General features: G+C 37.5%; 1 protein-coding gene across 3 annotated transcripts in view; it reads right to left on the minus strand.

The window, feature by feature from the left end:
- LOC126864404 (telomerase-binding protein EST1A-like) overlaps nucleotides 1-16,504 on the minus strand; it is a 150,239-nt gene that overhangs the window by 37,087 nt on the left and 96,648 nt on the right. For all 3 annotated transcript variants that reach the window (XM_050615711.1, XM_050615712.1, XM_050615710.1), the window contains 4 exons: nucleotides 15,388-15,500; nucleotides 5,755-5,858; nucleotides 5,214-5,387; nucleotides 3,074-3,277 (listed from right to left, as the gene is read on the minus strand). In XM_050615711.1, coding sequence (XP_050471668.1) covers nucleotides 3,074-3,277; nucleotides 5,214-5,387; nucleotides 5,755-5,858; nucleotides 15,388-15,500 — 595 coding nt within the window. The remainder of the gene's footprint in view (nucleotides 1-3,073; nucleotides 3,278-5,213; nucleotides 5,388-5,754; nucleotides 5,859-15,387; nucleotides 15,501-16,504) is intronic.

Below are 16,504 nucleotides of genomic sequence, written 5' to 3' on the forward strand. Positions count from 1 at the left end.
CTATGCAAATAAAACATGCATTTAAGTGAACCTACTTGCGAAAATTACTGCAACCAGTGACACATTAAAGTATAATAGCTTGCTTGTACTGAAACGTAAGTGATATAACAATTTATGACAAACATTTTTTTTAATCTATTCATGCATGAAGATAACAGGAGAAAAATACGATAAGTACATTTTAGAAGACGAAGTGATTTCTTTTATCTTATGCTGTTTTAGAGAAGGCGCTTTCTGCAATTCTGCAACTCTGTCATCCTTCTGTTAAGTTTCCCTTATGAAAAGAGTTTCATCGTAACAAGTTATTCGCGTTATTTATGGAATTATCTAAATAGGCTATGGATCAGAAACTCTGGAATTTCCAATCTCAGAAAACCATTCTCAAAACTTGCTCAATTTTTCAAACAAAACTTTACCTAAAAATCTCTTGTCAATGACCAATACCAACATCCTACTACAATGCAACTGAAACACAACGCCAACTTATCAGCCACACGGCATTCATAAAAACGGAACGTTTCGGACAACGAAAGCGAGGGTTGGGATACTTCAGGAAAGAAGAACGAGCAGCGATACAACAACCAGGATCCGATCGAACAGACTACCGAGCCGTGTACCATTCGGATATCAAAAGGTGTCCTTTATTTCGGCGCGCTTGTCACCGAGTCCCTTTATCGTTCCACGTCCAACCAAGCTAACTTTATATTCTACCATGATATTCCCTGTTCCATGGCGAAACTGTGACTGCGATAAGACCAGCGGCTTGGCAAAAATTCAGCAGATACAGGCGAATTTATTTTACCTCCCCGCATAAGGACGAAAAAAGTCGACAGGGCGCGGATGAAGATAATGCGAGCAAGGCGAAACGAATTCGGTAGATACTCTTGAAGGGGATTTCGTTGGTTGGCCGAGTGGAAAGAGAATTTTGATGCAGTGTGAAGAATTAAAAGTGTGTATAGCGAGAGAGAATGAGAAACGGACGGGTATTAAAGTTGAAAGGTTGATGTCGGCAGAAAAGATATTACGGTGAAAGCAGTGTGGATAATTACGAGTCTCTGGTGGTACTGGGTGGAAAACGAATGTGTATTAAATGGTTTTTGTTGTAATTCCGTCGAGATTTGAATTATAGCACTTGTAATTCATGGTCAGTTTTAAAAGAATCATAAAGTGTATATTATATCAACGATGCAATATGATTCGCGATTGCTACAGTGGCCCAGAAAAATATTTGAATATTTACAGGAGATTTTTATGAACATATATAAAACATTTTGAAATTTCATCAGCACCGCAATGGGACACAACAATCATGATTATTCTCGTAAAACTTGAAACAAATTGGAAAATGTTGTTACGTTTGTTTCATGAATACAAATGGACCATCATTTTAAATGCGAACAGGAAATAATCAGTTAGAGTTCTACAAACCGTCTAACACGTATCTAATTACCCAATATCTAAAAATTTCACACGGTCCACGAAACAAAGTAGAAACATTAATTCGGTATTACACATTATTTAAGATACAGGATACTCATTGTAAAGATAAAATCAACATATATATATCATCCTTACATTCGACATCTCAAGAAAGATGTTCGTATCACATATAACCCTATAATTGGTAATACTACTAAATATTTAATTTTATATAATTACGTAAAATTCTTAATTACTCCGAAGTTCTATTAATTATTAAAACGTTCTTTGTATAGCTTTGTTAAATCTTTTTATTGTCCATAAATTCCTTAATTAGATCAGTTTTATTTGTAATATAATACGAAGTTAGTTCGTTTTAAGCTGCAGATATGCCTAAATGATTGACGGCAGGCTTGACGTGACATTATTACCAGAGACTTAATTTACCATAAAAGGCTTTAGTTTACTCTGAAAGGAGTTCCCCGTAAAGTATTAAATTAATAAAACCAATAATATATTCATAAATTTATCAATCACCGAAATACAAAAATTTATGTACTCGCAGCCGTAAACGAATTTACTATCGATATACTTCCTTTTACGTCTCACCCAGATAAAAAATATGCTCTAGCTAGCAGAGAAGCAAAACGGAGACCCAAAGACTACATAGTTCACGCATAATCCAGCCTCAGTCAGGGGTTCAATAATAAATATGCAAAAAGGAGGAGCATCGATGCCGTAAATAAAAATGGTGGGCTTGCGTGCTGCGATCACCGCGCGTAAAAGAAGAAGACGAAGAAGAAGAAAAAGAGGCCCGAAATAAAAAGACGAGATCGAATCGAGAAGAGAGCATACGAGCAGAAAAGAAACGAAGGAACGAACGAAAGAAACGACCAGGCAACTGTACGCAACCAGCGTGTCCTGGTAATCTCTTGATTTAGTTTGACTTAGGGTCCATGGTACGTGTTCCCTTGGCCACTTTGTCGGCTACCTTCGCGAACGAACGATGAAGATACGAGAAACAACCGATGGATGTATCTTGAACTTGGAATCATCGAACCCCGCGATATCGAGCTGACATCTTTATTTATAGAAGTTTCCAGTAGGTCGGTGTGAATTTGGAAATTTCGGTTTTTTCCAGTTTGATCGGTTGGCCAAGAATGTTTGATCACAGAATGAATAGTTGCAAATGTAAAATTGCGTTACAACGTGATTTTACAAAAGATATTCGATATACTTATATTAAATTTATTAAACTTCCAATCCCCCTCCCACCCAAAATAACAATTTTATCAATCGTATCACTCCTATCCTCTAAACCTCTCAGTTTTATCTAATATTTCGCATGTCCTCCCCATAAATAACAATAAGAAAAACTTATTTCGTAAAATGAAGTAAAAATGATGATATATTAAATATTTTACGAAGAACGCAAATCGTTGGTTCAAAAATCAATTAAACAAATATTTCCTCGCTTTCATCTTCCTCACAGTTCGTTTCAACATCGAGCTTCGACCAAATACATCGTCTACAACAACATAGCGAACAATGATCAATCGATACTCGATATCGATCGGACAGCTCGATAGATCATTTATCTATGCGTTTAACGAGCAACGATACAGTCTGGAGGTATTAGGTGTTTACCACTCACCTGCACTCGCTGTCTATGACGATCCTGTTTCCGCTGCCGCCTCTCCAATTCTTCTTTTCTCTCGATCAACGACCTTATCTCAACCGCGGCTACGGGCGCGATGCTATCGTCAGGTACGTCTGTGCACGAGGGTAATCTCTTGAGGGTGGAAACTGGCTCGTCTTCACCCTCGCTGTAACTTTCCACCAGGAGCTCCGAGTCGCTCTGAAAGCGAATCAAGGATTCCGTTTGAATTCATTACTCGGGACGACAAGTATGAGAAAAGGGAGCTGGAACTAATTTTCTCCATAAATTACTTTGTTTCATCTCAGTTTTTTATTCTTATTGATCTTTCTAGATGTGTTTCGTGAAATTAAATTCCTTTGATGAAAATGATTAGTGTTTTGTATAAATTGACTTGTGTTTGTTTATTGCATTGGTGGAAAGGCAATGTCGTTTTTTGAATTAGAAGAATAATTTTGAGTGGCTCAAATTTCACAGTTTACGTTACCCTTCCGAATTATCTACCATTTCCCAATATCAATATTCAATAATGAAAATCCTCCATAACGATATCGCCAAACAGCTACTCCCTTCTTCTTCTTACCACATTTACCCCTTCCCTTCAATTTCCCTAAACGACACGTTAATCCCTTTTCATCAAAATTCCATCTGCCCCTGAACGAACACGAATGAACGAATGAATAATTCACAAAGGGGGAACGAAGAATAAAGATCGTTGCCATCGTCCTTAAACAAAATTCTTTTTCCTCGCCAAATGAAAATTTTCAACGAAGAAGATCCGCTAAGTAACTTTGCTAACGTGTTTAATACATTTCGCGTCGTGGAAAAATAGACATTGACGAGAGAATTTAGCTTTTCTAGGAAATGTGAAATATAGTGATGCTTTTTTAGATTCTAATAAGGTAAATTTGAAAAGAGGATCCCTAAATTCAAATGATTTAGATTCACTAAACTTCCTCTTACTCAATGTCTCAAACTCAGCATAGTAAAGTTTTATCCCCTTAATACACAAATTTTTCTTTACTTTACTGATTATGAGTAAATAAAAATAATCAATTGGTTAAACTAAAACTTTTGCTTTTTGATATACTGTATTTCGTTGATCAAATTCTTGAGAATATTCCTGGAATAAAATCCCTACGCCTGTTCCAATCCGAACCCCTGATCTGTTGGAATTTAAACAAGCACTGTCGTATGACTATTGTCCTTAATAAGGTTAAGTTTACTGTTTTCCGAGGAATACGTCAAAACTATGAAATATGTATATAAATTCTTATGAGCATACCTACGCATTTCGATCTTCAAATATTTCAATTATTAGATCACGCATCCACTGTAACTGTAGTGTAACGTGATAACTTTTCATAACCTTGTACATGCTATTAGAAATTACTAAATTACTTGTTGTAAAATTTACATATCAATATGTTCGTTATTAGAAGCTGATATAGAGCACAAAATAAACTTCACGTTGATAATTATTATGCATCAAGTAAGTTTATCAACTTTAATGCAAATATTGACGAAAAAAGAGAATATCGCGTAAATTTATGAAACTAACAAACGCGAAAGCAAAGTGGCGTCGCGCATGCGTGGGAGTGCAGCGCAATTTTCGGCGCAGCAGTGGCGCCCACTGTTACAGTATCGGTGAGCGCTAACGTTAAACGCGCGTAATTCGAGTGCAACAATATTCAAGTTTTGAAATTTTTATTTTTTATATTGAACTTATTATCAGATTATTGAACTTTATGAATACATGATTATACAGAAAAATTATTTATAATAATTATTAGATCTTGGATCAACTTGTTAATCAAGGTATTACTTAACCAAAAACTTATATAGTTAAAAAATTAATTATTAATAATGACAAATTGATTCTTGAGGTCTTGAGTCTGCAAGTCTAAATATGATGTAATTTATTTTTAATAGAGAAGATACAATGAATTAAAAGACACGAAATGTATAAATAATGAAATTGCTATATCCTTAAAATCTGTTCAACATAATGGGAAACTGAATATCTGGTCTCCCTATATCAACAACGCATAAAATCTGCAATTTCTTCATAAGTAAATAAAATTTCGATCATAGGAGGTTAATTGACTTTTCCTTTTTCTTTTTGCAAGTTAGTTACCTGCTCTGGTGGTGAACTCGGCGTGCTCGTGCTTGATGCCTCCACCACGGAGACGTACTCGCTAATGCCAGTTTCGCTCTTCTGCAACTTCAATACCGGCGTCTCGAGGCCGCACAGGAACACTTGGCCGAAGAACAGAATCTTGTTTATCCTGAGGCACACTTGAGCAACTTCCTGGAATACAACATGAGCCAAGACTTAGTGTGGACGGAAGAGAGAACGGAGGACGCAAGTCTGTTTTGAAATTTCAATCACGAGAGAGATCGACCTTTGTTCGAAGTTTATTACAAATAAGCTACGGGAAACGGTATCTGCGTCCCTATTAAGTTTGATGGAAATTTTAGAATATTTTGAGCAATATTTATTTAAAGATAATTTACAAGTAAGTTGAAAAATACTATGTTATAATGTACTTATTAACGTTTTCGATACTTCACCATATGAACAATTTTTTATAAGGCTTTTAATGAAAATACAGCAAGAATATTTTATTATTACTTACATCTGTATGTAATATATTTATACATAACAAATGACCTACCATATCTTCGGTTTTTTCGGCGTAGCAAGGATCTTGCGGATTCGACATCAGCGGCGTGAATCCTGCCAAGGTCATATCTTCCGGCAGTTTTACCAATTCAAGTTCTAAAACAAACAGTTAGTCGAAAATTCTTTAATAAATCGCAAATTTACAATCAACGATCGCTAATTTCGCGAATTTCACGCTTAAAGAACAAAATTAATCGCACACCCTGTCGCAGCAGCTTCTCCAACTTGGAAGTCGCTTAAATATGCATGAGCGTAGTTCACCAGTAAAGTACCGTTTTTCAACTTCATGTCATAGATTAAATCGCAATCGCGAAAGATTGTTAATTAAACACTTCTTGTACTTTGGGAATTAGATTTTTAAGAAAATTGAATGCCAAAAGACAATCCAAGAATTATAATCCAGAGGATATGTTAGTGCACAACAAATATGAATCTTAAGGGGTCGAACTACTTTTGTATAATAAAGTCACACCTTTTCCACAAAATAGAAAAACCTCTAGCACCCAATTCCAATTATAAAATTTATAAAGGAATCAAACGTACGTCCCACGAGGGATCAAGATCGTTCTTATGCATATCATAACTATTTTCAAAACATTCCCAATCAAATTATTCGTTACACATCCAACGGTAAACAAGTGCCATTCAAAACAGAAATAAAACTCTTCTATTCCACAAACGCTAAAAAAATCATCTTATCACCAATCTCCTGGAAACATTACGAATAATACCCTACATTAACTCCCTTCGAACACCAATACCACGGTATCACGTATCATTAAAAAAATTCCAACAACCACGATTGCCACTCTTCGGTCACGTTCCACCAAAAATGCACTCGAAAACCTAACAGAAAACGTAACTACAGTTAGAACGCTTACACCCTGTGAACACGATTACCAGTAGAACAGTCTGCGCATACAACGTTAGTACCGTTGCGCGAAAATTTACGATATAAATATCGAAATAAATAGTTACGAACAGCAGTTAGGTATTGCAGCCAGACGGTTTCCCGAAAATTATGCTGCTGAATCGAAGCGACAGATAATAACGATCGGCAGTCTGTTATCATGCAAATATCGAGCGAGTGCACCAACGATAAACATTGGTCAACAACTACCGGGGAGTGGCAGGGCGTTCCGGTTGATCCCAACCACGGATGAAAGGGGCTTAAGAATATTCAACCTGTCCGATGACACGGTCTACGTGTACAGATCGATCCGTTCCTTCGAGTTACATTGTAGCTGCGCATACCTCGCGTCATTGATCGCCGATAATGGAACGATTTAACGACGGGAGGAACAGCCCTGCCTCGAGACTGTCCGGAACAGGTATATGTAATCGTTCCTGTATGTACAAGATGGTACTTTGAAGGCATGCTTTTTCGTACCCGTGGTATGCTACGAAAATTATGGTAGTCCTTGTATATGTATAATATAGATTTAAAAAAAGAAACAAAAAAGACGTGGGCGTAGTATAACGTAACTTTACTGAGGAAAGGCCTAGTTTATATACAGTCAACTGCAAAAGCTTTTGTACATTTTATTAAAGGTAGCCCAGATTTTACAGCCAAAATTGAATTATGAAGTTTAACATAATCGGTACTTAATAGAGCAATATCTTATACAGCTATTGAATTTGATTATATGTATTTGTTTTATGTAATAAATTTTACAATATACAATTTATTAATCCGCAATGTTTGAAAGAAGATGGAATTGCATTATACGGCTTTCTAGATAGCAATTTTCATGCAGTAAAAGTTTACATAGTTACCTTAACAAACTTTCCCTTTTCCGTCGAATCAAACTCCGTAAATTCGATCCCGCAAAATTTCAATATTCAATATGCCTATCTAAAATTTCAATATCTGATACTCGAACGCCTAGCAACTCTCGAAATACCCCAACCATATATATACCCAAACCTATCTATTATAACAATGTCCAAAATCTGATGGAACCATGATAGATACCTTGCATCGTATTGTCAAATTCATGATTCGCTCGTGTTCGACATCCCCAGGATGATGTTGCGACTACCAGCGATTTCGAATGCAACGCGCCAGTCGCCATTAATATTCGGCTGACCGCGGCTTGAATCGCTTTACACAGGCTGCATTTATCGCGAATATTACACGAAGTTCATGGTCAGCGTGGCCGGGAACTCGCGCGGAACGTGAGGAGGATCGAGTTAGGAGGATCAGCGTGGCAGCCTTCGCAATCGATCATCCGGAGGACCTCGCGCGAGGTAGATTAAAGCCTGGCTCTCGTCCCGAGCCTGGTGCAAGGAAATATAGAAACCTAATCGCGCAGGCGAAATAGAGAGCGTGCTCGCCTTGTTAATGCGAATTCCAAATAGGTGTCGTGGCATTCGCGATCATGCGAAACCCGTATCATTCGTGCTAACGACGCGGAGGTTACATACTTTCATGAACAGAGTATTCTAAACCGCGAGGCATGACTTTAGGGATGAATGAAAAGAAGATATTGAAATATAAAAATAAGGAGACAAGTTCATAGAGATATAAAGACAATAGGAAGTTTAAAAAATATATGTACTTTTACCTTGCTTATATCTTGCAATTGTTTTTAATAATTGTGCTGTGTGTAATAGAATCTAAGATGTAAAGTTTTTAGTACTATTCTGGGTTGTATATGAGTTGTAAATGACCCAACTTCTTCGTTGCAATTTTATCTACTAACTTAACTCATACATGAAATTTCAAAGATCCATTCTTATTTTTTCAGTTAAAAAATCCAAGTCCCCTCATTCATCAAACGATCCCAAACCTCTGAGGAGCAAAATAAGTTTGCAGAACCAAAAAGCTTAACTCGGAGCCCGGTAGGTATACCATCCAACCAGCCCTTGAAACATCATAATCTCACACGAAACTCCGCCATCAAACAACAACCACTAGTAACATGACGCAGCGTAAACTCTTTCCTCCATCGAACGTCTGAACAGCATCTCTGCTTGAGTCCGCGAGAACCTATCTTCTCGAGCCGGTCGAAGACCAGCATTGCCCAACACAAAAAGAAAAAGCAGAAGGAAAGTAAGAGAAAAAAAGAACTCATGAAACAGGGAGAGAAAAAAGAAGAGTGGAAAGAGAGGAAGAAACATCTTGGATGATCTTCACAATAACATTCTTTCTCGGGTCCGGTGGGCACGTTCGCAACGCATTGGCCCGCCCAACGCAGCAGCCACCATCCTTTTCTCCTCTTCTCCTTTTGTCCAATTTATCCATTGTGCCTCGGGTGTAACGCGCGGGTAAATCGAGAGAGAAGAGAGAAAACGTATCGAGATCGTCGAGTGGACAACGAAGGATGGAAAGAGGGAAAAGAGAGGAATACAAGGGAACGCAAGAAACCATCCGAGCCAACAAATTGGCATTACGGCACACGTTACTGGATGTACCGTTACTGTCTCAGTTCCTTTTTCGAATCGTATCGCCGGCTGCGTTCTCGCTTGCACGCGATCCAGCAGAACCGGACGTTCCTGCTGCTTAGCCTTTCGATGTTTCGTGATTTTTCTCCGGGGATTTGGTTTTGTTCCTTTTCAACCGGGAAGAATGGATTTGTCGCCTTGGTATGCGCGCGTATGTGGTGCGGTATTCGTAGGAGGATTGAGAGTTCTCGTGCTAACTGAAAGCGGAATAGATGACTGCTTGATAGTTGATGCATTCGCGTATGATTGGTTGCCTTTTTGGAAGAGAAAGAATTTTTTGGTATTTGCTACTTCACTCGTAGTTAAACTGTATCGATTAGTCGATTAAAGTCGATTAAATTGGAGCTCACAAAGTATTCGAACGCTTGTAAAAACCTTTTGAGACAGTAATATAAAATTGTACTAAGTTACGAGGGAAAAATTTTATGTCCCAATAAAGAACGAGAACTGATCGAATTGTCTGTATTAATATTTTCATTTCATTTAACATTTCATAGAACTAGAGTTCGTATAATAACTGCTCAATTTTTCTTACTACCTATTATTTTTCGTTCATATAATAGAAGTCCACTATTACATGATGGATTTAACTGCTACAAGTTCAATTAATCGAACATTGAGCACAGTAATATTATTTGGAATACTTATGTTCATTTTTCTATACAGTATATATTATACTATTCTATACTGTATGCTATACCATATACGATAGATCTAAACATTTCATCAAAAATTCGAGTAACAACTATAGTTCTATTCAAAGCACGTAACCATGCACTGCTTAACATAATGCAATCGAGTCGCCGTATCAAGCCATAAACTTCCCATCTAACCGACTCCGTCGACTCGAGATGGATAATCCATAGCGGATAACAGAACACTGTCGGACGTTGTGCTAAACACTTTTTCGTCCACTTTTCAAAGGAGAACAACCGTGATTTAATGAATTAACAACGGTCCACCTTGTACCGTCGATACGTACCACGATACGATCTATGAATTATGTACTGTTATCGCGTGTAAACCTGTCTCAAAAGTAAGTATAACACGACCAAGGACGCGCCTTGAAACTGGAACGCTCTTTCCCAGCAGTCTAGATCCGTTAGGGTAGACCTAGTTCTAACTCTGGAAGACTCGATTCTACATGGAATTACGAAGAAAAGTTCGTAACACTGTGATTTAATATCATCGGCAACGATGAAGCTACAAAGCCTTTAAGTTGCCATTTTTCATTATATCATCGAGGCGATGCGAATTAGTGAAAATGACGAGATATCGAAAAACTTTCGATTGACAGCGATGAATGCTCCTTAAGATCGCACAAATAATCGGCAATTCGCATGATTTGCCATCGTAGTACGGGGTAAAGCGTGAAAAAATTGAAACGCAGCTAGATGCTCGTTGAGCCGGTAAATTCATTAACGCGTCGATCATAATTATCCCGAGGATTTGTCATCGATTATAAATTTTCGCTTGAATCACTGACTCGTCACTGGTAGACCTGTTTATTTCTCGAATCGCAATGAAAGTTAGAGAAATGGAAAATTATATAATAAAGTACTGCCACGAATACGAAAGAATTATATGAAGTATTGTAAAATATTAAAGTTGTAACGAATAGAGATTAATTTTAGAAATAGTATTACATCTGTAACGTGATGGTATATTTATTATTAACCCTTGTTCATTTTTGTGAAATATTTTGTAACCAACGCGATAGATTTTGATTTTGCACTTAATTTCGTAACTTTGTATTATGTTTAATGTTTGACTATCAGTTTCTTCTCCAGTATAGGGTAATCCACATAAATACCTTATAATACTTAACGAATTGAAGAAGTACTATAGATACAAGTTCAACACGCCACAGTTCCCACAGTCAGCTATCGGAGGTCAGCAGGATTACTTTAAAATTTATTTTCCCATTTATTCAAAATTCATTTCGCATTTTTTTATAAGGACCGTTACTACCATCAATCTTTGTAGTTGTAACCTCCGCGACAAACCTAGAAAAATCCGCGGAATTTGAGCCAAGGAATCAATTAACCCAAAATCCCCCTTAATTCTCCATCTTTAGAAGCGTCAATTCAACACGACCTGTGTATTAGCGTGTAACTTCACCCTATGAAACATTACCGTGCATTCATAAATCATGCTGCATACGAAATACATCCAACGCATCAACACACCTGTTTCATTAACTCGTAACACGAACTTCCTTCCTAATGCCTAAATATCCTTGTATTTGTACAATTCGAATATTGTTTGATAAATATCAAAAAATATCCGAATATCTTGCTGAAAAATGAAATTTTTATATTACTGACATGTACTTTTGGACGATTTGACAATCTGTTCCAAAGAATATCCGAAGTTTTGCATACAAATTATATCATCGATTTGCCAGAAAAACGACGCAACTAAGGGAAACGAAGAAAAACTGTTCAACGCCTGAATACTATATTTTAAATATCTTCAAATGTACTTTAATATGTCACAAATGAGCTAAAAACTATCGTTTAAATATCTTTAAAAATCTTGAAATCCAGTACGAATGTGCTCAACAATGACAATTATTTGAATATCCTGGAAACTTTTGGAATCCGCAAATGTAGAAATAAATTCGAGAAACTATGATCAAAGAGATTGAGATCCAACGCGAACTCAAAAATCATAATTTAAACATGCACCTATAAAATCTATAATCTGCTACGATGTCTCCTATAATCTAAAATACATTACAAAAAGAATTGAAGTGGCATAAACGAATAGAAAAAGGGAGCAAAGCAAACTCAAAAGAACAGACACGGTAACTTGGCGTATTCCTGTAGAGCAAACGCTGGAAAACGATTGGCTGGCGACTCGTAATCGGTCGGCCAAGACTTTGAGTGTATATGGCACTGCAGTGGTCACATCGAACGGATTCACCGTTACGTAACCGGCGGCTATCCGCGGGTCAACACACGGCCAGAGGCTTCACCGTTCGAGGAACTTAGGTTTTTCGATTAAACGACTGGTCCAGAGGGGACTTCGAGAGAGACGCGTTATCGCGGGATATCGTCGCGTCACTGGCACATGAACGTTCGCTCGGGAATTGCGGCATCGGAATGGTCAGAACGCGTAATGAACATCAGAATGACGTGGGTGACGTTTGCTAAGTCACAAAGAGAGATTTTTGAGGCTAAGGGAGAACGATGACAGGCCGATCGATCCGATATTTTCTCTCTCGTCAATAAAATGCTTGGAGAGACAATTCGATATGTTTGAGAAAGTTGCGTATTGGTTTCAACTAGTTCCTAGGTATTTTAAGTCGAAGATTCTTTTGATTTCGATCAAGTTGAACAGATTTTTTTGGTTGAAAATATTTCTGGTGTAGATTTGGATTAAATTCAAGAAGAATAGCGATTCTTGTAGGAAGAATCGTCGAGGTCTGTTGATTCAAAAAATCTTTCGTATTCATATTTTTATCTTTGGAAATTAATACACTTTTGTGGACTTCCTGTGTACAACCATTAGTTAACTCCTCGACTATAAAACTATCTACATGTCTGAGAACTCCGTTCAATAATTACTAATTACTTTCCACTTGTATTATTTTCATCCTGTTTTATACTTAAAATTATAATTTCATCCAGCTGCTACTTCATTCCGTCTTCGAATTGATCACTACTAAATCTAACTAAAGATCGAGCGAAAATTAATTCGCTTTTAATTACTTCAAATTTCATGTCAAACAGAATCTCATGACTAACGATCCGGTGAACCGGTCAAGCTGAGTTTACTTTCTCTATTTTGCAAACTACATTCCCATCGTAGTTGTGTCAAACTACCCTCAGGCGTGTTAGTCAGATAATCGTTGAACAAGTTCTTTATTTTCAAAAATATCTATCCCTTTCTTTCGGAAATTTTATTTCTTTCGTCACAAACTATGCTTCGTATTCACAAACTATAATAAGTTATTTATTCAGCGTCCAGTACTCTGTTTAACTGCGTAGTACACTGTATATTCTATCCATAAAACAAACTAATCAACACTCTCCATACTTGACAGAATCCCCCATTTATTCTTCCCAAAAAGAACTCTCTCTTCTCTTCGATCACTCCAGTCACGTTCTTCGTAAATGAAAAGTGCAGCACGGTTACACACGCAACCTCTTATCAACCCTGTCCAAGATTACTATTGTTACGATACGCATTCCTGCGTAACGTTCACCATGCAAATCACTGCCGGAATATTAATTTAGCACCGATGCAAAACGAGAACAAACAAAAAGCTCGATTCCTCTGTGTGCATCCGCGTGATACTATTAGTCGGCGAATTATTGACGTGACATTAGTAATAAACGTATGACTGGCGATATCAGTAAAATCCGTTCGACAAAAACCGAGTTCCTGAATCTCTGATTGCATTCCTACGGCCATTAGTCGTGCAATTATAATACGGTTACTCCACTTGCTTTGCTCGTACTCACATTTATAATGGCGTGCATGCCGTATCATTACAGTAAAGCCCACAGATAGTAAAGTTCTATTAAAATTGTGGATTTGAAATAAGAGCATCAACCTATCTTATACCTCGTGTTCGATATATGTATTCAGAGCCACGGATTATTATTACAGAGCATGTCCGTATAGGCGTGATCGGACATTAAGGAATAACGCTATCGATCGGTACCGAATCGATAGATGTCTTTGATTTAGATAACAAATGCTTAAGTAAAGTACACGTTTTCTTATTTGAGTAAATAAAATATTTAAGATTCATTTTTCTTTGAAGGGAAATTTCTTGATAATTATGTGGCAGAGGACACAGTTCGATTTCAGTGATTTCAATGCACGAGTCTCTCAGAAGCCAAACTGGTCGAATCCGCTTTTTCTCAATTTCATTATATAAGCACAAGATTAATGTTCAATTAAAAAACAAGATCATTGACTTTCTTGAGAATGTTTATTAGAAGGAGATGATATAAATAATAGAAAACTCCAAGGTAAAATTCAAAGTTCCTTTTCAATATTATCACCCTTTTCTGCTTTTCAATTTATTAATAATAATATAGTTGTTGATCGATGTAGGTTCTGAACCACTCGCATGTTATCGTGACCAATGTTTAGGATCAAACATGCTGATAAAGGTATTGGAACAGACCAGCTTCTCTTGTAAGACTTTGTGCGAATTTGTAAAAGAAACACGATCATTTATTAGATTCTTTTGTGAAATAAAAGGAACAGTATAATAAACAATAATCATCGCATTGCTTCGTTAGAGCAACTCCATGACTACTAAAAATCTTGTTTTTTTATGTAAATTTCAATTATTCTTCGTCTTAACCACGTAAGACATTACAATTTATCCGGAAACATTTGGCAGTCGATATACCAAACTCAAGTCTAGACAATCCTAATTAAGATAGCATTTTGATTTCGTGGCCGTGTAATGAAAAACAATGCCAACTAACGGCAGATCCAGCCGTCAGCAAGACCATTATTTAACAGAACATCTGATCGTTATCTGCTGTGTTTGTGCCAATCATCGTCATGTCAAGGCGTGTCAACGATGTTTTAAGAATGCTGAACGGGTGGTAGGAATGGTGTCTGAATTACTGTGATCGAATCGAAAGTGGTAGGCTTGAATTGGTTCGTTGATGGATTTCTAACCTGCACTTTGTTTTCTAGAATCACTCGGTTTAGTTGAACGTGTATTAACGATGATCGAACTAAATCGGTCCTGGGATGTTCTACTAAGAAGATGTTTTTGTTGGGAATTTTTAATGTTGAAGAAATCAACAGCGTTTAGCTATTTATGAAAGGAAATGCATCAATTTACGAGAAATTTTATTTGCAAGTGAAAAACATTTGAATTATATCAGCCTATTATGTGTAGATGGAATTTTTTCTACCGTCTCCTTTTTTTATTAGATGCCAGTTATAATCGTATTTTTATAGTAGATGTAAGATTGCGCAAAATCTAATTCTGTCTTGCGAAGTGATTAAGGAATAACAAGGATAATGATAGAAAAATCGAGAGATCTATTTAGTTAAAATTCTATATGTTTCGAACATACAAAGGCAGAGAATTTTAAAAAAGGCAAGCTATCGTAGGTACGAAAATGGATTAAAGCGATCTCAAAAGCGTGTTTTACAGCATCCCTCGGGGATATCAGTTTATAAATTCACTCACCGTCTTCTCGACCCTCCGCGTCCTTGGCCTGGATAAGAATCGTTCTGGAGTAATTCAATTTTTCCAGTAGGTTCACCATCATGGCCAGCCTGCTCCAGGCGTCCCCAGGTGGCCTGCAACCAGACCAGAGGTTTCGTTCAACGTAAATAAGGAACGAGTCAAATTCCCATCGTTAGAGGTGTCTAGCTATCGGTTGAAATCGCGTAACTAGAAACCGGAAGGATTCAACCGGATGATACTTCCCTATTGCAATAAATATTCCAGCAATGATTCAATAAGCTGCCAGTACAACGAACCAACTACATCACATCGAATAAGACAATTAAACAGCTTGTGCTTTGTAAAAGTGACTTTACTCGTTTCGTTATTATTAGCTTACTGCTATTATGCAAAAGAATTTATAGCACGGATAATTTGTAACCCGTGACTCGTAAAATTTCACTGATAATATTAGCTCAATTGTACAAGAAAGTTTTCATCAGAATTTCACGATCTTCGCGTTCGTCGTATCGGTGACATTGTTAAATATACGAAATGTCGGTCCACCGGTGTTTCTCTGACGATCGCGCGAACGTTCTCGCGAGAGAGCGCGTATCCATCGGCCACTTCCGTGTTACTGTAAATCCAAAGTCGTCCGTTTAATTATTTTCACCGCGATGAATGGCAGTGCGCGGGGGATCATTTTCCAAGCTATCGATCATTCGATGCTATCGTGCACAGCCCTGGAGGCGGCGATAAAGAAACGCGCAAGCAGAAAGACAAGGAGGAAGGAGAAAAACAAGAGGAGGAAGAAGCAGAAGAAGAAGAAGAAGAAGTAGTAGTAGAAGAAGAAGAAGCGCATGTAAAAGAAACGCGCACGACGCTTAGCTCCAAGCCGGGATTAATCGATTGCCGTCATGAAAGGTCATTCGTTAATTGCGCTCTCTCCGCGTGCTGCACACGTTTCCGTTCGTCGTCCAATCGGCGAACCTCTTTATCGCTAAATTATTATCGACCGCTTCTGCGGCGGCTTTATTGAAAATTAACGCGTTCCTCGGAAAAATACTTGAATTACGGAGACGAGGTGCCGTGAATGGCTGACTAGCAAATGCTACGATTACTGCATGCCTGCGATTAA

The sequence above is a fragment of the Bombus huntii genome, chromosome 4 (assembly GCF_024542735.1).
Source record: "Bombus huntii isolate Logan2020A chromosome 4, iyBomHunt1.1, whole genome shotgun sequence".
Classification (NCBI taxonomy): domain Eukaryota; kingdom Metazoa; phylum Arthropoda; class Insecta; order Hymenoptera; family Apidae; genus Bombus; species Bombus huntii.